This window comes from Gavia stellata, chromosome 1 (assembly GCF_030936135.1).
Source record: "Gavia stellata isolate bGavSte3 chromosome 1, bGavSte3.hap2, whole genome shotgun sequence".
NCBI lineage: Eukaryota > Metazoa > Chordata > Aves > Gaviiformes > Gaviidae > Gavia > Gavia stellata.
In genome coordinates, this window is record NC_082594.1 from 26,858,717 (window position 1) to 26,884,864 (window position 26,148).

General features: G+C 39.3%; 1 protein-coding gene across 9 annotated transcripts in view; it reads right to left on the reverse strand.

Annotated features, from left to right (window-relative positions):
• DCLK1 (doublecortin like kinase 1) overlaps positions 1–26,148 on the reverse strand; it is a 249,647-nt gene that overhangs the window by 107,367 nt on the left and 116,132 nt on the right. For all 9 annotated transcript variants that reach the window (XM_059816171.1, XM_059816180.1, XM_059816205.1 and 6 more), the window contains exon 3: positions 19,801–19,900. In XM_059816171.1, coding sequence (XP_059672154.1) covers positions 19,801–19,900 — 100 coding nt within the window. The remainder of the gene's footprint in view (positions 1–19,800; positions 19,901–26,148) is intronic.

Genomic DNA, 26,148 nt, shown 5'->3' on the forward strand with positions numbered 1-26,148 from the left:
ACCCCAACACCAGACTCCCAAAAAACCCTTCTGAAAAGGGGAAGTGAAAATCAATAGATCATTAAAGGAAAAAAATCCCTAAGCAACAGAATCTGTATACTGGCCATTAAAGTTTTGTTCCCGTTTGTGTATGCACACACACACATACGTCTATCCAGACGGTATTTTTAGTTCTTTCCTTATAGTGTATCTGCTCTTTTTACAGTCCAATTTTAGCTATTTCCACACATCATTTCTATTTTAGCCTTTCTCTATCACAGACCCCACACATTACCACTCAGCTTGTTAACAACATGAGGGTAGAGGAAAACTAGTGCACTAATTGATTCATTTGGAAATACTCTGAAGGTAAAGAAGACAGGGTAAAAAGCATTAGCACGACATTTCTTGAGCATCAAGCTCTAATGGCTTCTCACTAGCACTTCTACACAATATGAATCTTCCCCTGTCCTGCGACAAGGTAAGCCAGCAAAGATGGGACATTTTCCTTGGGCATGGAGTTATATTCTAAGAAGGCACAGCTTGAACATTGTGCATAAAGCACACCGGTAGTTGTTGCACCACATTTGTAACCTCTTGTGTTGTGCAATTTGGTATACTACTTATACAGAACTCATTCAGTATAACTTACTTAGCATTAGTAGCTAAATTTGGTGAAGCCTTCTGCCGCAAGCTGTGAACTTTCACCTAGATATGTTGAAATTTTACCTAGTCAAGTAAAAGAAAGCCCCAGAGCCAGTTCAAGCCAGAAGATAAGGAAGCTACATTCATTAACAGAAGTTGCAACCTTAGAGATAAGAAAAGAAACGGCCTGCCTAGAGACAACAAAGGGACCCAATGAAGAACGGGAAGACCCCAGACCCTAGTATTACTACTGGTCCAAACTATCCTATGAGGGGTGGGGAATTTAGATTGTAAGGGTATAATTGCCCAGGGATTTCTTTGTTTGAGGTCCCTCTTTGGAGGCACCCAGCTTGAGTTGTAGCACTGTTTATAAAAGGACTTTACAGAAGAATCTCTTTCTGGCTTATTGATTTAGCAGAAACTTAGAGTCAAACCCTGTTACGGTGGCTGGCATGCATAATTTCCATAACACTTGGCATCTTACAGCTGAAGTATCTAATAGCACAGATAATATATGCAAATGCTGGAAAAATAAATTGCAGTTTCCAGATATATAAACCAATACCTATTCAAATAAAATTCTACTAACATCCAAGTTAAGTGGGCCCATACAATTATGCTTTTATTTTGCTACTGTTTATCTGTTATGTTATGGTTCCTAGCTAACCTATGCGCTGTTTTATACCCCAAGGATCAGATATTTAAGTCTGAGATTTTAATTAGCGCTCTGTGGCTTTGAAATACCCAGGAGATACATATTACTGTTTCATTTCGTTTCTGTTTTCCTTCTTCATTACTGGGTTTGCAAGCAACTTTAAAGAAAATGAGGCCAACTTCAACTACAGTAGCAATGATGGCAGTCACATACTCTGCCTAGTTAGGCAGGTCTAATACACACAAAATGTGGCATCTAAACACTTTCCCAGTGGGAGGCCTGACAGCAATGCTACTTCTAATGATAAATGCACAGCAAGCGTATGCTCCAGTAGGAAGAATGCACTCTAACTTTTAAACATTGTGTTTTGGGATGAGGATCTTTTTTCCTCTCACCTCTCCTGTTCTCAATGTATGTACAATTGCTGTGTCAGGTCTCATCGCAGTATACCCAAGAATAATGCTAAACATATATGTCCAGGTGTTTACTAGTTAACTAAAGTTGTTCCTATATATAAGGTGCTAACCACACCCACAAAAACATGCAATTTTTGTCCTGAAGAATTTGTCAGTAAGGGAAAGAATTAGACAGAATCATACAGAAATATGTTCAGATGTCCCATGTATACTACCTAAACCATCCTTTCCCCAGACCTGGAGTAAAGGACTAACCCACGGGACGAATGTGATGGATGATCTTTGAACAGACCACTCAAGTCACCTTCCAGGAAGCGATTTTAGGAATTAATTACTCAAGACTTAGTGAATCTGCTGTCCTTCTGGGAACAGTTTTCTAAACTGGAGTCTGGAAATGTGCTAGAACTGTTTGTTACTGTGAATTTGCAATGGCATCAGTAATCTGTGAAAGTTCATATAGCCATTGAACTTAGTATCCTGTATTTTTTATTGTGTCCCACATGCCAAATTCTGTTCTGTACTTCTTGCTGGAGCATAATGGAAAGGAGCCACAGGTTTAAAGGGTACACTGGAAAAGGTCAATTCAGAGGGACCTGGACAGACTCAAGAAATGGGTCCATGTGAACCTCATGAGGTTCAGCCAGGCCACATGCAAGGTCCTATACCTGGGTCAGGGCAACCCCTGGTACCAATACAGGCTGAGGGATGAAGGGATTGAGAGCAGCCCTGCCGAGAAGGACTTGGGAGTACTGGTGGTTGAAAAGCTGGACCTGAGCTGGCAATGTGCGCTCGCAGCCCAGAAGGCCAACCGTATCCTGGGCTCCGTGAAGACCTTATTGCAGCCTTTCAATAATAGGAAAGATGGGGACAGACTTTTTAGCAGGGCCTGTGGAGACAGGACAAGGGGTAATGCTTTTAAACTAAAAGAGGGTAGATTCAGACTAGATATAAGGAAGAAACGTTTTACAATGAGGGTGGTGAAACACTGGAACAGGTTGCCCAGAGAGGTTGTAGATGCCCCATCCCTGGAAACATTCAAGGTAAGGCTGAACGGGGCTCTCAGCAACCTGACCTAGTTGAAGATGTTCCTGCTTAGTGCAGGGGGGTTGGACTAGATAACCTTTAAAGGTCCCTTCCAACCCAAACCATTCCATGATTCTATGATTCCAGAGTTTCATGTCACTCTTCTCACATACATGAAAAAGCCCACGTGTAATTAAAATATTGATGTTTGCCTGAATTTGTATGGAGCCCCAAAATAGGAACAGCCCTGTGCATTGCAGGTAGAGGTGAATAATGGTATTTTAAAGTATCATTGTCATTAAAAAGGACATGGTGAACTTGATGGAGCATCATGAAATACTTCCTAAAAGAGAGATAAAGACATGGAAGCAGCTTTCAACAGTTCTGACAAATATTCATGCAAGTTATTTAAAAAGGAGGAGAAAAAGACCTGCCTGTCATGTTAGCACCAAATATTTTCAGTTGCCCATCCCCTGACTGCATCATGAGGTTCACCAGAAGAAAGGTAAGTAATATCACTGAAGAAAGATTTGAAACAGAAGTCTTATGGATGAGTCCAGGAAGCCTATTTCATATGTGTGGAAGAGGAGAGAGAAAGTAAGTTGTGGAAAACATGGGGGAAAATGGCCATCAAAGCTAGGAATATTTGTGGAAGAGCAGGTAACATTATGAGCTGTTCAGAAGAAAGGTAGGCGCTATTAAGGGACTTCTGGGTCATTTAAAGGAGAATTATGTTCTAATCTCATTCAGAAAGCATCCATTCTGTGATTATAAGGTAAGCATGTTTAAAAGTTTTCCCTGTTATCTGTTGAGGAGAGAAACTGCTCATCTGGAAACTCCGTCATAGCTAACATGCTAACATAATCTTGTTCATCATGGACATTCTTTATCAAATTATGTCCACAAGTGACTTATTTTCCAAACTTGCCATATAAGCAGAAAACATATTTCAGAAGCTTGGTCTCTTAAGAAAGCAGGGATGTTCACACCCTTCCAACTGAACTATTCTATTCTATTCTTTCTTGAACAACTCTATGTACTATTGCAAAGTGAGATTCATTATTCATTGCTTTAGCGGATGAGGGAAAGGCTGTGGATATAGTCTACCTAGACTTTACTAAAGCCTTTGACACTGTTTCCCACAGCATTCTCCTGGAGAATCTGACTGCTCATGGCTTAGACAGGTGAACTCTTTGCTGGGTAAAAAACTGGTTGGATGGCCGGGCCCAGAGAGTGGCGGTGAATGGTGTCAAATCCAGTTGGCAGCCAGTCATGAGTGGTGTCCCCCAGGGCTCAGTATTGGGGCAGTTTTGTTTAATATCTTTATCGATGATCTGGATGAGGGGATCGAGTGCTCCCTCAGCAAGTTTGCAGATGACACCAAGTTGGGTGGGAGTGTTGATCTGCTTGAGGGTAGGAAGGGTCTACAGAAGGATCTGGACAGCCTGGATCAATGGGCTGAGGCCAATTGTATGAGGTTCAATAAGGCCAAGTGCCGGGTCCTGCACTTGGGTCACAACAACCCCATGCAATGCTACAGGCTTGGGGAAGAGTGGCTGGAGAGCTGCCTGGTGGAAAAGGATCTGGGGGTGTTCATTGACAGCCGGCTGAATATGAGCCAGCAGTGTGCCCAGGTGGCCAAGAAGGCCAACAGCATCCTGGCCTGTATCAGAAATAGTGTGGCCAGCAGGAGCAGGGAGGTGATCGTGCCCCTGTACTCGGCGCTGGTGAGGCCGCACCTCGAATACTGTGTTCAGTTTTGGGCCCCTCACTACAAGAAGGACATTGAGGTGCTGGAGCGTGTCCAGAGAAGGGCGACAAAGCTGGTGAGGGGTCTGGAGCACAAGTCTTATGAGGAGCGGCTGAGGGAACTGGGATTGTTCAGTCTGGAGAAGAGGAGGCTCAGGAGAGACCTTATCACTCTCTACAACTACCTGAAAGGAGGTCGTAGTGAGATGGGTGTTCGTCTCTTCTCCCAAGTGACTAGCGATAGAACAAGAGGAAATGGCCACAAGTTGAGCCGGGGAAGTTTAGACTGGATATTAGGAAAAATTTCTTCACTGAAAGGGTTGTCAGACATTGGAACAGGCTGCCCAGGGAGGTGGTTAAGTCACCACCCCTGGAGGTTTTTAAAAGACAATTGGATGAGGTGCTTAGGGACATGGTGTAGTAGTGGACTTAGCAGATTTAGGTTTACAGTAGGACTTGATGATCTTAAAGGTCTTTTCCAACCTAAATGATTCTACGATTCAAGTATATGAAGAGTATATGAAGAGCTAATGTGAAAACACAGATATAGCTATTGCAATTTACCATACATCACAGAAAGTTGGTCCATTAACATTCATTTGAGAGCTTGGAGAAGGTGCGTCCCCCTTATACGTTCCAATGATAAAGAAAAAACCCCACAGGTACATCAATATTCTGGGACAGCAGTAAGAACTATACAAGTGGTCTTCAGTATACAGTACCAATAATTTGAAACATGAGTTATGAGAATGCAAGCATTTTTTGAAATCTTCCAGATGACTGTTTTGCTGGAAGAAATAAGGCTGCTGCCCTACACTACGCAGGCAAAGCCTTCCCCAAAGTGCAAAAACTCCCAAAAGCTAACCAAGTACCTGTAGTTTAATGGAGACTATTTACGTTCTTTAAAAAGGAAACCTCACTTACATTCAACTGCAGCAATATCATTTAAACAAGTAACTATCCATGGACCTTCCATTCCAGAAACAGAGTTGCCTACAAGCTGGTAAACATCCCCTGAAGCAGTTTCCATTACTGACACAGTTTCCATTACTGACAATATATATGCCTCTCTTTTCTTGATAACAACCATTGAACCTCCTTATTCAGGTCTCCCATCTGAACAAGATCTATCTATTTCCAGCATCATGAATTCAGTCAGAACTCATTCTTAATGAATGGTGTGAAAGGTACTGTGACAAACAATAATCTGCAAGGCCTCTCTGTGATCTTTCATATCCTATAATTTCATGTATTAAATCTTGAAAGAATTAACCTGGCACAGTCTCAGGCTAGAAGCATTTGTCCTTCTCTTTAAAAAGAAAAGACATAAAGAATATTTATGAATATCCCACTTGAGCTCACAAAGATTCCTATTTTGCACTGTACCCATATACTCCAGTTACTTTTAAACAACTCAAAGAAGTCCTGTTGTACCTCTGTGCTACAAGCAATTCCTGCTATATATAGCTGTATCTCCATCAATAAGTGCCTGTCATCTATAAGGAGTTCCAAATACCTAATAAACACCTGAATCAAATTTAGAGTCTGAAATAATGACATCATAGAAGTAAGAAGAGGAAATACTCAATATCCTACCTCACTAAAGATGAAAGCTGTTAAAGCATAATACAATGCAAATTATATTAGAGCTCAACACAACAAAAATCCAAGGAATGCAAAATCTCATAACAAAGCTATTCATTAGATTCACCTCTAACACAACACAGAAATACACAGTATCAAGGAACCACTTATTTTAGCTAGAAAACTATAGCATCACTTCTGCAATGGGAGTTAACCACTTCAACCTCAGCGAGAACCAAACTCTGGGGCTGAGAAGGCTATGCTCAACCGTGGACCCAGGAAAAGGATTGAGATGAGAAAAAAAGCATGTTCTCCACAAATCCTTGGGGCACTTGAGATGATTAAAAACTTTTTAGCACAGTCCTGGAGTCCAGAGACACAGTAACTGATAAGACTCTCAGCACCAAAGCTCACGAATAACCATGGTTCCTGGGTAAAGAGTCTGCTGATACATCAACTCTTTAATCACTTTATGAAACTCTCAACCTTGACATTAACTGACAAAGGCTTGCTCCTTCCAAAGCTTCTTCACTTTTCAGACCATTAACCAAAACACAAGTGCAATGCAGCAAGAATTGTACGTCTTTTAGGAAGGCCACATGCTACCAGTGCCCCAAAAGTTCTGAAATTTAAATGCAAACTACATCTTTCAGCCTGACCTGGACTCTAGAAAGTCTATGCATAAATGGGGAGATGAAGAGTAAGGTATATATTTAAATACCATAAGGTAGAAAAGGAATAACAGCACACTATTTGTATTAGGTTTTGACTCATTTTATTTTATTTTTTCAATGCTTGGGCATAAGTTTCTTCAAATTACCTGTAACAGATTTTTGGACTATCTGTACAACACTAGCTGGTAAGGAAATCCCTCTTTGCAATGTTAACGTCCCAGTGAGTTGTATGAATGGTTAAATAACTGCTGTAGTGACATTCTTGTTGGACAAGATGTGATTATGTAACATGAAACATGGCCATTCTTAAGTCATTTACAAAGTACAGTTTTCTAGTCTATTTTTTTTTCTGCAATAAAAATTACTTAAAATTAGATATAGGCTCACAAAGGATGGCTAACAAAGCAGCCTGACTCACAGAGAAACAAGAAATATAGGGGGTAGATCATGAAACTCTAGAAACAATTTTAAGAACTTAGAGAAAAATATTTAATTCACATAGCATGAGGGAAATTGTTTAATCAGTTTCAAAAGTAAAAGTAACCCTAAATTCTGTTTGTCACTCAGATGCCATCACTAAAAAAACAGGCATCATCCTAACTGAAGAGAGCCATTTACCTAATGTATGTGAAATGACTACGTGAAAGTTCATTGATAATAAGAACGAAGATACCTATAAATACAAAATTGAAAGTACTGGCATGATTAAGGAGCCATGCCTATTGCAGTTTGGTTTATGGATGCGAATTGAGAAAGGATGAAGCCTCCCGAGGCTGGAATGTCATTTCCAAAGTTTACAGTTCCTTCCCTCTTGAAGTGGATTCACGGATGCAAAACAAGTTCCCAAGATCGGAGTTCACCTGGGTGACAAAGTGACATGGGACGTGGCCGTGCCAGTCAATGAGGACAGCATGAGTGAGCAAGAGCACCTGCAGTGGTACCTCATTCCATTACCTGGCAATTAGGACACTAACTTAAACAGATGACAATTAAGGTTTAATGTCTATGTATTTTTGCTTATAAATGATGGTGCATACAGACACTGCAAACTATCCTAGGAAGGAGGGAGCTAAATGGGAGTGCCTTTTCTCCCTGATGTACGTCCTTCCTTACTAGACTGTAGACACATGCTCCTTCTTGCTTCCTACCTCTTCAGTTTCATGACTCTCGCATTCTTGCATGCAAAATATCAGGACACTTGTTTTGGAGGCGGAAAATGTGGACCAGTGCCAGTAAGAATCAGACTATTTTAGCCTACCAGGAAGTCATTGGTTTTGGTACCCAGTATAGCTCAATCAATGTGTAGGGTTTTATGCTAATTATAGACTTGCCCATGACAAGAATATCAGGTATCTTGGAACGCTGCCCAAAATGTTGGCTATTCTGTGCTACCTTGCTATGTACATACAATACTTACTAAGAAACTACTGGCATGTTTACTTTGCATTTCTTGCAGGTTTTCCTCTCATCTTGTCCTTTACCAAACATCATCCATACATACATTTAAAACAGAGTGTTATATCATAGGGAGAAAAAAAAAAGCTGTAGGCTCTTTTTCACACCATTCCTCTGTCTTCACTATGAAAACCTGTATCCAAGTCTAGTCCAATTCACGCATCACACAGTTCCCTAAAGAATGCAATTATTCCAAATTCAACCTGTGTAAGTGGTCTGAATTTGGTTTTGGGTGGCAGGAACATGTAAGTAGGTGTAGATTGCTTGTAATGGGTAGGAAAAGGAGATGAAACTTTCAAAACATTGTTGAAAAAAACAGAAAAGAAATTGTAACAACCATATTTTTGTTCCATTTAAACACAAGCTGTTACATAAATGTCCACTGCAGTAGGTTTGGTTTTAAAGAAAGTTAAACAGGCACACACTGACTCTCTTGCAGCAAATAAAGTTAACACACCTCAAGGAATTCAGAATATTACAGACTGATTTTTTTTTTTCTAGTTAGTGCCTCAAATCTGTCTCAAATCTGCCTCAAATCTATTGAAAGTTAGTAGGCAGCAATTTTTAAAGAAGAAAACCATAAAGCCATGTTGTCTGAAGAAATAAAACCACCTGATATTCTAATGGCTATTTAAAATAACAACATTATTTGGCATGCCCTTAACAAACAGAATGCCAACAGTGTCAAATATTTATGTTTTTGAATGTTTTTATCAAATTTTCATGCACACAGGAAAAAATATTGAGCTGTGACATAAGAGAAATATAAAATCAACCAGAGCCGAAGGAGTCTACAAATGGATACAGGCAAAAAAGGCAAAACTGGAGATTCAGACAAATACAGAGCTCCTCAACAGTACATTTTTACAGACAAAATCCTTATGCAGCAAACAATTAAATACAGCACTCTTACTAGAGCAAAACACTTGTATATGCCGACATTAAATCAACATTCACACCTGGACACACATGCCTTGTACAGCTGCAACGTGGGCAACAAAACCCGCCTGCCATCTATATGCACATACAATTGCCAGCCCACCCACGTTTTTGCCTCTTCTACCTCCACAAAGGTACTGCTGCCTTCAGCTGCAGCGGACTTACCGCAACATTGCTTTACCTATAAACAGAAAATCCAGAAATTAGCTTCCTAAGTTAAAAAATTTCAAGGACTCCAGGACTGCCTCTAATTTAAAAATCCCCAGGCGGCTTTTGCCTCTAATATTAATGGGTTCTCCTTGAACGCTATCTGGTTCAGGCAATTAAATTTTGCTATAATTATTTAGATAAAACTAAAGTAAACAGCCTGAGTCATCCTGGCAATAGGCTAACAGCAGGATATCTGGAAACGTGGCTTTACTAAGAACATCTGCTAACACCACAACACTTACTGAGGTGTGTAAAGTCCCAATGACTTTTTTTTCTTCTGAGAAAGTTTAAATAATTGCAGATTGAAAATGCATGTTAGGCTGGAAATAGCCCATGAAACCATCTTTCATTCTGTATATCACAGCATACTTCAGAGATTGTTCAGAGGAGTGTTTTGAAGTTTACAGATGAGTTCGGTCATAAGGCTGATGTCCTATCTGAAAACTCAAAGAGCCTATTTTTATTGAGTATGGGAAATCAGATCAGTAAAGAAATGACAGACAAGCTTTACTAATATAAGTTTCTTTTGCTTTACTGGAAGGTGCATAGCATTAAATTCTGTTACTATCTTAATAGCGTACACAAACTTCTTTTTACCCCAACACTGACAGGTCTTACTTGCACAACACGATGCATTGCGCAACTCACTTAACTTCAGCTTCTTCTCTGGGACAGTAATTTTCATTTCTCCAAAGATTCTGATTAGACAGGGTGCTTTTCTCCTATTATGTATTTCATTTTTTCTGAATACAGAGACCAAAATATTAAAGTAGTAGATCTGTCATTACTACACTGGATCATGACTTCAGTTCATGGTGGTTTATTTTGGTTTTTTTTTTTAAATCTCCTCATCTGGTTAAAGCCTTTATCTAATTTAATTTCTTTTGCAAGGTCAAAATCAGCCTAATTTTGGCAAATGTGACTATGTGAACATTTTCATGTCTAGATTTTGATATAGACTTCTTTACTGACCAATTCTTTTTAGGTTTTCCATTTTCTGGTGGTTGAGTTTTGATCCTTACCAATATATTTTGGACAGATGCAAACCTAGGGCAGCTTTTGGGTTGCTTTTTGGCTCCAGCGTTCAAGTCCCCGAACTCTTAAGTCTAACGGACTTCACTTACTAATTGTCTTGATTTTTCAAAGTGTTCTCTCCATATATAAAAAAACCTAATTGCTGGACTGATTTGGTTTTCCTTAATCTTCTATGCAATATAAATGAAATCAACATATGATTACAACATCTAATGCCCCTTCTAAGACAGGTCTTCTGTAATATCATTATTAGTAACAGCACTAAATCTAAATGGAATAAATGTTCCCAGTTAGCATTAGCAGCATTTCGTCTCTAATCTGCATCTAAGCAAGTTTAAAACTTCTCATAATATGCTAGTATTTCTCCTGCTGGTAAAAACTACACAGTTGTCTGTCTGCATCCAGTCTGAGCTGCGATCCCAGTAGACTCCCAGCAGAATCTCAGAAGAACAGTCCACCCCAAAATAATTTTTAAAAAATCAATCCTGTTTTATTTATGTGGGTTTGTCTTTATTATTAAATGCTTACATATGAATTTAAGAATTCTATTTCTAATGACAATTTCAAGCAATTTATTTGATCCCAAAGTTAGGCTACCTGGTGTGTATTCCTCACGGTTCCCCAATTTATTTTATTTAAGCAGAAAACAATATATCCTATCTTCCAGCCTTGCAGTACAGCAAACTGCCATGCAAAAATCAGTCTATTCCATTTTCTCGAGTCACCTATTCTGTAGACATTAATATGTGCTTGCGAAACAGAAAGAGCATGTAAAGTTAAAGACAGAAATAATTTTTATAAAGCTTCACCAAATTTGTTCTCCTGCAGGATTTTTTTCTTCCTAAACATGGTGTCTTCATCAGAAACTGCCTCACTCTGTAAGCTGTCTTCCCATTTTTCTAGACAATCTTAACAGTTCTAAGTAGCTGTGAAAAATTTCTCTTTCCTATTCCGGAGTAACAGGAAAAACTAAGTGATTTAAATTTCTTTGTCTTCTAACCACCCTCCATTCTATTAGGAATAATAAGTAATCTTCCAAAAACTTTCCCTGACCCAGGTCCTTCAGTTAAAAGAATGAGACTTCAGGTTAGCTCTCCTCTCCAATAAATTTTAAGTCCCTAGAAGATTTTCTTCCAAATGAAAAAAAGCAAGTAGTACAATTCCTCTAGAACAAAATTTTAAAAAAGCTCTGACTGAAGAATAAAAGAATCACAATCAGAGCTCCATGACCTACCACCTACGGGTATTCAATTCCATGGCAACATGAGACTTCCTAATGATTACTCAGCCTTAGATTACTTTATGCATAATATTAGCATCCAGTCCTGCTGCAGGGAGCTATGCTATGAAAAAAGTTTATTCGAAGGTGACTGTTCACAGAAGCAACCTGAACCATCAGGTAACACTTCTGAGTTTTTGAATGGGAAATTTCTGTAGGTTGCATTTTGAAAATAACAGCACTGAACCACTATTGCAGCACATACTGTGAACGATCAGTTCTGCATTGCAGACCCACACAGCCATTATACAGAGGTCTTTGACTGGCTGTATTTGCAGGATGGTAAAATCCTTTATACTTGATATATTTGTGTCTGTATACACAGCATCTCACTAAATATGTACGAGTACATAAATATGAATACCTGTCACTGATGTACTCAGTTTCTGATTTTATCACTTTGAAATATTATCCAGGTTGGTTTTGATTCTCTCTCAGCTGCTGTACTGCCGTTTGTGTTTGATAAGATTTTTTTTTTTAAAAAGGCCTTTAATGAATATTAAGGATGAATATATCCTCCTCATATGCTTTCAGAAAGTTTCTGCTTTCTAAAAGCTAATGAACTCTGGATTTTCAATAATTATTCTCTTTTCAAAAGATTTTGCCAGTGGAAGAGAATCTGCGGACAGCTCTGGAATTCAAAAAGTGTGCACACACTTACTCGAGACATGACAAAACTCCAGGTATAGGGCCTGTATCTAGTATGAGAAGTAGAAAATTACAATGATCAATTTAACAAGTCAGTCTAATTTTACTGATGATGAGTAAAGTCTAATCTCAACACAAAATGTCTCTGATACAACCATACTACCCAACAAACAGGCAGGTCTCCAGGGCACATCCTAACACAGTTTAGCAGATGGCTCACTTCGTTCAGGTTCTTAAACTGAATGAATAATGAAGCACTGATGCTACAAGAACTACTCATCTCAAAGCTGTCTACTACAAACTCCTAATAACTGGAGAAAATGGGACTATGTTGCTCACCCAAAAGATCTCCTGCAATAGGACTAGAGGGTACATCTTTTCAGAAATAGATCAGATTCTAATAGTTTCTAGCAATGGAAAGGACCTGCAAACTGTGCAAAATACAAATACAAATATACTAGCCAAGATTACCAACACTGTACACTCCATTTCACAAGACAACAAAAAGTACAAAGATAAACATAAGGGAAAGGTGATTTCTAAACATCTCTGATGTTAAACTCTACACTTGTCACCAAACTGCTTAACAGACTCGGTGGAGGGGGTTATAATATACAGCTACTATCTGCTGCTTCCATCACATCACTGGAACTGGAAAAGTAAAAGATAAAGACTCTCCTAAAAAGCACTCAAAGGAAGGTGGTATTTTGGAAGCTAACAGCTTCTGAGGATACAGACTGAACATACAAGCTCAAAGCTCAACCTGTGGTCTAGAATGAAGTATTATACAAACTGTGGACTAGGCTCAAAGGTTCTAAATAAAGCAACTTCCATGAAAGAAAAGATATGAGACAGTCACATTAAGAACTCAAGTGCCAAGATCTACTCTGTTATGTCTACCAAATTCCTGTGTTTGTTCCCCAGAACTAAAAGTTTGTTTATAAAACTGGTCATAAAAATTGGAATTGCACTCTTTGCATCTGGATATACAACTGAGATGTTCATAGTCTGGGAAACTAGCTTAAAATGTGCTGTAAGAAAAATCTTTTCTCCTGAACCAATCTGATTAATCTAAGTATTCCCCTGGCAAGATTCAGTTCAAGAAATTACAATAGAAAAATAAAATGAAAGAGCAAAAATATGAAGCTATACAAAAGCAATAAATATATTCAGTCTACTGTTATTAACTACATATTAACACTACCTGTTATGAGTAAAACCTCCTGTACATTAAGATAATAATACTGATGATGTTTAGTAACAATTTTTCTTTTATTTAAAACAAGCTGAAATTTTATATTATAAATTCCCAATAAAAATACAATTTAATTAATATGCACATATTATTGAGAAATGCTTGATATTTTTGGACCCAAAGTTTTTAGTATTTTTATATCCAAAATCAACTTTACCGTGGAAAAATGCTGAAGGAATATGCACACTCAAAACTCCTTATGCAAATGAAGTGGGAATTTCCACCAGTTCTAATTTATTGGATGGTGTTTCATTCACACTATTTTTAACAGACATCAGAGAAAGCAAATACTGCAGAAAACATATTGAAGAACATTTGGTTCAATGAGCAGAGTGAATTAGCATCAACTGCAGTCTTACTGTTTGGCTAGTTTCAATGAGAGACTGTTTTATAAGTTTTAAGTGATCATGATTTTTCCTGGTTATGCATACAGGCAACTTTTTCATAGCAACATTGATGAAAAGTGATAACTATGCAAATATACATGCACGCACGGTGAGGAGGTGGGGAAAGGGAAAGAAGAGAGAGGCACTTCAGTGTAAATCTGGACTGGAAAGTACGTATGTAATCTTGAAAGCTCTAATGTCCTTATTCATGTCTATAAATCTGCCAGCCAGGGGGAGCAAAGATTTATGATTTAAGTGACCAAACTTTCACTGCTAGAGATGCTTAGGCAGAAAGGTGAGAAGCAATGTCTCAAATAAGTAGACCGGTGAGACAGAGTAGAGAATATTCAAAGCAAATAGCTTGCAAACAACAAGTAAAGAAATGGGCTTACATAAACAAGAATATATCTATAAAAAAGCCAAATATTAAAAGAGAAATCCTGTGCAGAAAAAAACTGAAGTTCTGTGAATACATTTTCCATGTGAATAGCTCATTTGACTCGTTTGATTTGTAGTGTTACTACAGATTTTATTTAATGAACGCCACATGATATATTAACAGCCACCTGATGATCATGCTAACAGCCTGTTCTTAGTATTTAACTGCAGATCAGCATTCTCCTTTTAAGAGTTTAACACAACAGAAACAAGTGAGTCACTTGCACGCTACCACACAGCCAAGTGGTTCCACACAGCCAGGGCACGGGAGGGAGGTACTTCCAGCACGGCTGGACGCAGGTGGTCTCAGTGAGGGGATATTCCCATCGGTTTGGGGAAAGTTGTGAAACTGTCACACTGCTGGATGAAAGAGACCCCGTTGATGTCCTTACTGTGAGGAAAGGAATGAGGACAAGCGGTGGCGTGCCAAGTGGGAGGGAGCTGAGGGTACTGTGCAAGCGTCTAAGGCATGATGAGAGGGTGGAGATGAAACCAGAGGTCTTGGAGTAGGAAAATAAAGGAGGCACTGGATGCAAATCCACAGGCAAAACAGCTTCTTTCCTTCTGCCCTTTCTGAACCATTAGTCTAAATGGTTCAGAGGACTGGTCCCTCCTGCCTTCGTTTGTTTCTGCCTCATACACAAAATATCTGTCTCCAAGGCCCAGCAGTTGTTGACATTTGAAAATATCACACTGCACTGGAACACTTTATATTTATGCCTCTGTTGAAAGCAAAGTTATATCTCAAAGTCCCCAGAACCCACCATTACTTTCGAATTGCCAAAGCACGAGTTTTTGATGAGGGCAGAGCAAGTCAGCCAGCATGCTCTCCACTCCTAAGTCCAGCCAAAAGCTGCTTAACACATCAGTCTCTGTCCTATAAATCAGCGTAGATGAGGACTATAACTGATTTCCCTTTCCTCTCTCTTTTAGGAAGGACAGAGTAATCGAGGTTACAGAAACCTGACAGTTATTAACAGGGATAAACATGATACTCCTGACCCTAACCACAGTTACTGAATCCGATGCGTGTGCATGCCTCCGTGCGCACACACACGTGTGCGGACACCACAGGACTCAGATTTTCCTGGCAAGTTGTCTGCTGCTGGCAAGATGAAGCAGTAACACTGCTGGCACAGAGATGCTGAGCTGAGGACTAACACAGGCCAGCAAAGTCAAAGTGAAATTAGGTTTCAAAGATTCCAGTCTTAATTTTCCCCTAGAAGAGAGTCATTCTAGTCATTGTTTCCATAACAGTAATATGTGGTCTTGACAAGCAATCCGCAGTTGTTTTCACATCCAGACATTCTATGTTGGTTACGCTCTGCTTGGAGGCAGACACTGGCTTTGGTCAACTGAGATTGCAGCCTTTTTACATGATGCATCTCAGGATGTGATGAAGTCACATACTTAGGATTGTGCGACCCTTAAGCTTCCAAACCACTCAGCCAACATTAACTAAACATAAAAAAGAATTTAATTTTTAAAAAAATTAAGTCTGATACTGCCAGCCTCAAAAACTCTCACATTTTACAGTGCTAAGAAAGAAATATCCATATAAGCCAAGGCGATGTTCTCATTTAGGGCCAATCCCACGAGTTATTTACATTGCCCAATTCTTATTTAGGTGCCTGAACAATAGCTGATTGCAAGTATTTTTGAGAGTGCGGTGCTTAAACCCCAATCTCTGCCAACAAGCAGCTGAGGGCTATATAAAACCATGCCCTGACTTTGTCTTTTCTTTGAAAACTGAACCACCATTGGTTAAAGAAAACCTGGGATTTCTGGGAAAGTGTCCAGAACTGCAAGCTAACAATGCCTGAAGCAGCCCCTGGCATATTCTATGCTGAGGAATTTTTCTTCTTGCAAGCTGGCTGATGTAACGTGTGCTTCATTAAAATAATGGGTTTGTGCCTACATTTCCCACAAAAACTTTCTATGAAAATAGCATCGTCACTGATGCTTGACAAACACGGAGTATTTACTTCTTAATTTTATGGTCATTCCCATGCATCTTCATGTCCCATCTGCAGTTCTCTTGATGGAAGTGTGTGTGGCTATCCTATCTATCAATTAGGTCAGATATGGAGATGATTGCTAGGAATTACGATGGGGGTGGTATCTATTGATTCTGTATTTCATGCGATAAACAGTGTGCTTAATATGAAAACCATCTGTACATCAAGGAAGAGAGAAGAAACTGCAATGTATAGTGCTGACTGCTTGTTTTGCTCTTTGATGGATCCCTAATTAACTGACTTTTCTTAACTGATTGCCAAGGGGATATGCAATGCCTCTTCCTGAAAGACATAAAACAGAGAAAGGAGATGATACAAAGAAGGAGCACACTCCCTGTTTCAAGGACAGGTTTGAGCCTGAAGCCAAAACAATGAAAGAAGAGAAAATTGATGAGGCTCATGGCAGTCCACGGATTTTTCAAAGAGAAAGGAATCATCTGTTTCCCGTGTTCACAGGAGATAAGAAAAATAGCAATGGGCTTCGTTTATAGCAAGGGAATCTGGGGTAAGATAGCTGAAAACCAGCAAGGAGAGTTCACCACTGGCACAGAACATCTCAGGAGGTTACAGATTCCTCCTCATCAGAGGTGTTAAAGGGGCATGTTAGACAAGTATGTCAGAAATGAAATAGGGAATGTTAATCCCACACTTAGACAGGGAGATTGATTCACTGACTTCTAGACTGGTTTTTCCAAATTTCTGATTCTATTGCTTTTAGAAGGTGTTACCCTGTGCTGGGAGCAAGCCATGAGAGCAGGACAAAGAAAGATGACTAGAAATATTGCAGACTGATGAGTCTTTAGACTTTTCTTTTCTGATGGGGTAGTATTAATCTCATCCTAAAAGTTTTTTCAACAACTTTAGAGAAATACAATGTAGATAAGAACAGCTAAATCAGGCATATAGATCCCTTTACAAAAGCATCCAGACTTTTCTGGAGCATAAATCACATGAACCATTCTAAATATCTGCCTTCAACTGAGCCAATCAAACATCTAACATCTACCTTGTCAATAGGTCTAAGTTTTATTTACCAGGAAAGAAACCTACTGGGACTGGCTCAGTTGCAGGTACCTACTCTCTTGATACCTAGTGCTAGCCAAAATGAATCCCTGTACAGGCGATTGGTTTTCCAGTTCCAGAATCTTTGTCTCTCACTCGCCTCTAGTATCACGAGCTCTGAACCCAGACCACAGAACAAGGTCATTCTTCCTCCCTGATAAGTAATTCCCCAACGTCTAGAGCCCTGATTGTTTACATATTTATTCTCTCTACTTTTCTTTCCCACCTTCAAATTTTGCTTTTCTTTACTCCATAAGCTGCAACACCTTAACCGTTATTCTCATCATCTGGCTGAAACTGGGAAACACTGGAGGGAGGTAGTGACAGAGACCAGCACAGGGAAGCAGAGACAGGCTTTCCAAGCCCTGCACAGTTGGACAGCACTTATTAATAATTTTAATGTTCTTAGATTAAGTATGAGGAACACACAGACACATAGTGTGATTACACAAACTTGAATTGCCAAGCAAAACAAGCTAAAAACTCAGTTATTTTTTAATTCTCTCTCCAAATCTTGTTCCTACCTCAGAGAAGGCTGACTAGGTCCATATCAGTTGGTACATCAGCTATTAATGGCAAGCAAACTAAACAAGTTTTCTGATACGAAACTTGCCCCAAAATAGAGAACAAAGTTGATGTACACTTCACAAAGGAATTAGAAGCATAGTCTAGAGTCTGATTTTCTGCTCTTTCTTTACTCCTGTAGTCAAAACAGTCAATGTTCACCAAATCTTTATGTAGTAGAAAAGCAAGCACCACAACAAATAGCTAAAGTTCTATCTTCAGCCTAGATTTTAAGCTTTTCTTTTTTTTCAGCTCAGCATAATATGGTTTTAAGCACCAATGTTCCAGAGAAAGATAGTGCTTCCTCAAAGAGACATAAAGACTAGGCAGCGCCAGGCTACGTCTGTACTTTGACACAAGACCTCCAAAAAAGAGCTGTACTTCAAAAAGGGATTTAGATAAATCTGTTGTCAGCACTTCTCCCTGAGTCAGCTCTGGAAAAAACTGATGCAGGATTCACTGTGAGGAGACCCAGGGCAGCCGCCAGTGTCATCTTTCAGGTAAGAGACACAAGTGAACCCAGACTATGCAGTCAATTCCCTGGCTCTCCTCTCGTTAAAGGCAAGGATGGCCATGCTGGCCACACTGTCACCTGGGAAACTCCCCTCCTGCCCAAGTATTCTAATTCCTGTCCTAAAAATAGCTGAAGTTACTTTTCCACGGTTAGCACCTTTTACCTTACAGGCAGCTACAGCAATTTCATTATTGCAAAGGGCAAATCTGGTGCACTATTTTATTTTTATTTCCATATTATAAGGTCCTCTAGAGGAAGGTGGAATGTGTGCTTGCTTCTGCCTGTGCCTGATACAAAACGTCATCCCCTTGCCCAGTAGCAAAGATACCTTCTTTTTCAGACTCATCCTTCAGCTCACAACGTGAGGTCTGTGCAAGCTGGCTTCTTCTGCTCCTACAGAAGCTAAAGGAGCATTTGTTTGGATCCAGGTAAACCAAGAAGCCTTCACATTCCAGAGGTTAGTCAGGGAAATACAATTGAACTATCTTTCATTTTGAATGTATATTTGCATCAAAAACAGTGATGAAGTGGTGAAGTTAAACAAGCACGCACATGATGACTATGAAGTAGTTACTACTGTAACAAACTCTTTTCTGACCAATTTTTCAGTCAGCTGTTCTTGAAGACATTTGATATTTTGAAAAAAGATGAGATGAGTTGATAGCAATGGATTACAAATATACCCTGGACTGACAGCGGGTGCAGCGGGAATAAAACCTTTGCTGGGTCTTGCTCTACACAAAAATAAACTACATTTAAGTAGTATATTAGGTCTGAGAGAACAGAGAACTCCCTGAATTTTCTCAGATGATTTTGTCTGCATTTGCTGATTATTTTTATCTTCCATACAGAATTGTATCTATCTTCCTTTATCATACTACCTGTGAAGCATTATCTAAATCTCAGTTGTAAGAACTGTGAGGTTGAAAGGTTGTGATAAAGAAGCAGAATAAATTCAAAGGGAAAATAAAGACAAAACGCTAAGAAAGATCTTGCAAACTAGGAATTCCACCAAACACATTACTATTTCCTATGGTATACAAAATTCAGGCTGAAGTAAAGTTTTATGCTGCTTAGGCAGATATGTTTCCCTTGACAGCTTTATTGTTGCTTCCAGTTACCTCTTATTGTCAGTATTCAGAATTTAAAGAATAAAAATATTTATCCTCTTTCTGAAATCAATTTAGGTGACACAGTTTTGGCTTAACTAGCATGATATGGAAACCTGCCCTCTACTTTGGTTGTAAACATTTTAAAAATACATCTTCTTACCACTTTCATCCAGCAAGAAATCATCCTGGTAACGGAACTTTTCTGGTCCACATGCAATAAAAATGTCATCATCACCAAAGAAATCCTGAAGGCACAGCACCTGCAAGCAAAAAGGAAAGGAAGGCATTGTATGAAATACCTCATCATCAGAATTGTTAAGAACAATAAATCCCTCCTTGCCCCCATCTGCATGAAAACTCTTCACTTATAATGGAATCAACAGGGCTTCATCTCCAGATAAATTTCAAAGCTGTGCTCTGACCATCTGTTACAAGTGAGAAACACTTTTATGGACACTGCAGGAAGAGAGAGATAAGACAAAAAGCCGTAACTGTCACATTTATTACATGAAGCATTGATGGGGTATGAGGTAAAAGCCTTTTGTTTACGCACAAGGTACCATTCAGCAGTTAGTGGACAATTAATTTGCTTTTGAGCCTACATTTCTATCCTTTGACTGCCATGAAACAAGGTAACAGCTTTGTATGCAGAATTAAATGTAGTTATTTCAGCAAAATCTCCCATACAGGGAATGAAACTCGTATGGGTGAACTGAGTCTCCATCACACACCCTTCATCTTCACCAGCAGAGTCAATGTGAAGTCTCTTTGAAGGCACCAAGCTGAACAATCAGGTCAGCTGGGAATGATTCTCCTAGTACTGAGAAAAAGAATAATCCCTTTCTAGTCCCAAATATGAATAGTCAGGATTACGTTGGTGTAGTTCTATGTCTATACATGAGATTTCCTTACAACAGCTTTTAGTTCACAAGGCACTACTTAACAGTTTAATGTTTCCACTTATATGACTATTTTTACTAATGTTCTTAAAGAAAAATCAGAAACCTTCCAAAAACCTGACTTTAGACTTACTGATCCAGTTCTGACAAATTTTAAAAACAAATTAGGTATCAGACTACCTTTAAAAAAACAAAGACACTTGGTAAACAATGTTTTAAGTTCCGTACCTGCTTCAAGTCTACAAGAAGATTTTAAAAGGCTATGTTTGCTTATTTTCTACATAATATTTTGTAAATAAATAGTGCAGTAATGTTTGAACAGGATAATTTCACAAATAGCGTTTCAAGTCAACAGTGCACAGACAGGAAAGTAGCACATAAAGAACTTCTAAAAATTTACTAAATAGTCGAGAACAGCTCAGCTGAACCAGACCACCGCCCTCATAAAAGGCGGGGGGAGGGGGGAAAGTCAGCATTTAAAGCTGAAAAAACACAAGAGAAAGAATTAGCTAATGAGATTAGACGGACTTTGCCAGACTTTGGCATCAAAACAAGCACCCGTCCAAAACTGCAGTGACTGGTGTCTAGGAGTTACAAAATTCATACCATGCTTCCTGGAAACATGCCTGAAGCCTTTGGCATCTACATCAGTTAAGAGCCTCTATGCTAGAAAAACCTTAAGGAAGAAAAACAGTGGTACATGTCATGATTTGCTTGCAGAGTAAGATTTGTCATTAAAACTATTTTAAAGGTAGAGCAGTAGCAGGTGAAAAAAAGAGGAACTCAAGAGAAGAACTACTAGATGAAATAAATACCCCAAAAGAAACAAAGGTACTCCCAAAATTACCCTTTCCTTAAGTAACGCACATAATTTTAAATTCAGGTCCACCACAACCCTATTCCTATCAACACTGTGATCTTAACACCATACAGTACCTGAACACCAACATCCAAAATGTAAATATTTGATGGAGCTTTTTACCATGTTCCTACTCAGTTTATGTTCTATTAATGTATCAGCCTCAGCAACCTTTATATAAACTCATTTTTTCCCATCTTTCTTTTTTGTCCACAAGACATATCCTGCCTATCTTCCCACCCCATACTCCCACCAAGCTTCAAACATCTCTTCCCTTCAGTCAGGTTCCTCTGAAATTGCCACCTCTCCCACAGCATGCACAAAACTACTAATTTGCAGAATGACACTAAAAATCCTGTGATTTCCTGTTTGCCTCCCAAGTTTGCCACGCTTCCAGAGAGTGATAACCTTTACATTTGTGTTTATACTAAGCAAAGTATTAGAACTGAACAAACAATAAGCGATCTTAGGCACAAAGTTGAACTATTCTGACAACAAGCATGAATGAAAAGTCATATTTGAATCAAAAAATTGTAGGGATTTAATAAAACTCAAAAATGCTTGGCTCTGCCCAGTTAACAGGGTTTCAGTCAAGCCTAAACAAGACATTAAAATGGAGGTAGCAACACCTAACCAGGCTCTACTATCACAGAATCACAGAATCACTAAGGTTGGAAAAGACCTGTAAGATCATCAAGTCCAACCATCAACCAACCAACACCACCATGCCCACTAAACCATGTCCCACAATGCCTCGTCCACACGTTCCTTGAATGCCTCCAGGGATGGTGACTCCACCACTTCCCTGGGCAGCCTGTTCCAATGCTTCACCACTCTCTCAGTAAAGAAATTTTTCATAATATCCAGTCTAACTCTATCTAACTATGCCAATATTTAAAGCATCTCAGGTTCAATCACTGCAATTTATATGCAAATAAGAAAGAAAATAGGATTAGCACAATAGAAAAATAATTTGTACCTAGATATCTTTGGTTTTTATTAAACTTTACACTTATAATTTAAAGTGTCCTTATGTTTACCTCTTTTCTCCATGATCTCAGTTTCCTACTCTGTATGTAAAACTACATACACTTCTTAAGAGTTTTTCTTGCCTCCTGAGATTTTATTAATTTGGGAATTATAATTCTAGCTCCTAGAAAACTCATAGCAAGAGCATAAGTTCCCTCCAAACTCATCCCCCTCCAGAATAACTTATCTTCAGGCTTCCAGTATCTTTTAATATTATTTATTGGAAGTCTTGAGATGTCCTTCACTGTCTGCATTTTCCATCCTTTCTGTCTCAGCATCCCTGGCCCGCTCTGCTCCCCAGCTCACGCTCCTCAGGGGTTACACTGAAGGGCCTTTGCAGAAGGCATCTATACAAATATACAGCACCCTCTTCCAGGTTTTTTCGGAGAGAAATCTGCAAGCACTTTCTATTCACACTCAGTCATCAGCTAAGCAACAGGACCTGCTTTTTATTACCCATTTTCACTTCTGGAGAACACAGCTCTTCAAAAGTTATAGTTTAGAAGATCAAGGATTTGTATCACCCGTACTGGACTGTGCCAGTGCTTAAGAGGCCAGTATGCACCGTTGCACGTAATCAGCTTTAAAATTACTTGATTTTTGAAGTAGTGAATTACAAAAGCCTCCCTGAACGTTTTTGTTGTTTTCAAGTCACAGAATCCATCTTCTTCTTTTTCACAAGTAAGTTTTTACTTTCCATATTCCACCAGGATGTTTCTCTCAGTGGGGAAAACGAAGTCTACGCAGGAACAGTCAAACATACAACTTGAGTAAAAAGAAACTGGAAAAATAAGTGTTTTCTAACACACACCTGGTACTAAATATACTGTAACACTTGTAAAGAAAAAACTTTCTGGCAAAGAGGTGATATTTAAAGTTAATGGTGTCTCTCCTACACTCTGTAGGGGAATGAAGAAATAACAGTAACATTAGCAGAGGCCAGGGAGTCTCAGGCATTACAAACCTTTGCATCGGTGGCAAGAAAGACAACAAGCAGCAGCAAAGAAAACCAATCACTAGTACAGGGTTTGGGCAATAAGCAAGTCACATAAAAAAAGACCAGCTGACCTGTACACACCCAATGCAAAACAGAGGAGAGGCAGAAGAATTTGTCATGCCTAAACTCACCTGAGCAAGTTGTACAGGCTGAAGCCTGGATCCCCCACAAATCCTTGTCCTACTAAACAACTTAAGAATCTCACATGCCCTTCCAGTGGGAGACACAGGTGTCTGCCTAGGAAGAACCCCAGATTATTTCATATCTCAGACGTTGGTGTGGTGCTTCTGCTAGAAGCCCGGAGGGGACACGGGGACCCAGCCGGGCCAGGCACAGCCGCCGCGGGAGCAGGAAGCAGAGCAGCTGAACTGCCCCAGAAGGAGAACAGGGAGCAAAGCAGCAAACTTGGCTTCCAGCTCAGGATCAGGACTGGCTTTGCACCGTAGCACGGACCCTATGGGCACATTAAAAATTACCTTCACTTTTCTTTCTTTTTTTAAACAGGCGAGTACCTGGAACCAATGAGAAATCGCCGAACTATTGTGGAGCCCTTTGTTTTCCTGAACTGTCCTAAAACATTTAAGCTCTTAATATTGAACCCTTTGAAGTTGGCAACTTTGTTATGGAGACCCTCTTTCTTAGATCTACAAAAGATGCGAGAAATTATGCTTTACGTTGTGGAGCACAGATGACCTGAGAGTAAGAATAGCAGCTTGCAGAGCCATTACCTGGTTTTATTCTCTCACCATAAGTGAGAAAGAGCAGTCAGTAGTGGTGTGGAGGAGGTGCAGAGAGAGGGAGGGAGGGAAGGGGGAACGAAGGGGAAAGAGACGGAAAGGCAGAAGGGAAGAAGGAGAAGTGGGAGGGAGGGATGGAGGGAGGGACTGAATCAATCCTTTCTCTAAAAGTATGAAATGAAACCTAAAGATTAAATCCCCTTTCATAATGGCTGTATTCTGGCTATGGTGAGGTCAGGGATCATTTTGAATTCATGTTTTAAAACAAACACACACACAAAAAAACCCAGAACAAAATTCTTTGCATATGTCAGTCACAGCAAATCAAATACTGTCCTATTGTTTTAAAGTTGACCACGTATCAAGTTAATACTGACTCTGAAATTTTTTAACAAAAAAGAATCAGGAACTCAAATCTTCCTCTGCATTCATGAACAGCTCACAGTACCAGCACAGTACACCACCAGGATTACTACTCTTATGTTTTTGTTACAATTTTCCTAATACTGGGTTCTTGGATGGAAAAGGAGGGGGGTGTTCTGTGTGTTTGTCTTCTTTTAATAACAACAACTTAATTAGACTCAAAGCTGAAAGCTATTTTGGATAAGCAATGAGAAAACCTCAAGCTGGGGTGCCCTCAGGCACCATGGCTGTTGGAAAGCTGCAATGAAAAGTGCAGACAAAGAAATGAGGTGGTAAAACAAAAAAGATGCAGAAGGAGAACTCAAATGATAACTTCGTATAGGGGTTTTCTGAAAAGAAAGAGAGAAATTACGGATGGCAAAAGGAAAACATGAGGCATAAAGGAAGGAGGAGACACAGGCTGCAAGGCAGGAGCGCACACCGAGGGCAAGAGGGGTAATCGAGGCTGGTGGGGAAAGAGTAGCCCAAAGGAGGGGGCAGGCAGAGAGTCAGTGGCCAGTACCTTCCAGACTTCATACTATAGCCAGCCAGTTGGGAAGTTTTAAAGCTATTCTGAAGTAGCCTTTTTGAACCTGAAACAATCTCATGTTGAGTTTGATTATCATTTCCCTGATGGTGAAAAAGACATTAAAAAAACCCTTTATCCTTGGAAAAATCTCAGTGTTTAAATGACTCATGATTTTAGGACTCTGACTCATTAATTTTGTGTCAAGTTTTATGAGTTTTATTATGGAGCTGTTTTTCATTTTCCTGCTACTTTTGGTTCACTTACCCTCAATATTTAATTCCTAGGCAGGTCTCTTTAGTTCTTCATATGTCGAAGGAGCTCACTATACCTCTGTTGTACTATTTTTCTCCTTTTTTTTTTCCCTCTGACTGATTTTTCCAATAAAACAAAGCCCCTCCTTGTTTTAAGATATAAATTGATCTTTATTGATGTTTTCCCTCTATTTTCCTCCTTAACCAAACTATATTTTCCACTAACCACCACCTCTGCAGTACTTATTTTACCCATTTCCGTACTCTTTGTCCATTGCTTCATGGAGGAACATGAACTGATTTCACTGCCATCTACCACTGGCAGTTAGTAAGAAGTCTTGTGACAGCTGTGGATTTTCCTGAGTTGTTTGTACAGGTATTAAAGTAGTCTTGTTTAACTTCATAATCCTAGCAGAATTACAGGAACAGAAGAGGCCTTCTACATTACTACATTTATCTCCCAGCCAGTATAGGGCTGCTTCCCATACTAGCTTTCCCAATACTTTGTTTGGTTTTGTAATATATTCCTTACTGTGTAGAGCTTCCCTTCACAGAAATACCAGTAAAACAACCGTTACTCATTCAGAAGGATTTCATGGCTTCAGGAAAATCAGAAATTAATCATTCCATACTGGTGTAATTGATTTTTAGGTCATTGCTGTGAAACGAGAAATCCAAACATATCAATAAGGCTTTCAGAAAGGGGAAAGAAATATACTTGTTGTTTCTAAATAAATTTGATATCAAGCCTTCTTTTTTCTTTTTTGAATTTTTTTTTTTTTGGAGGAACTTCAGCTAGCCCCAT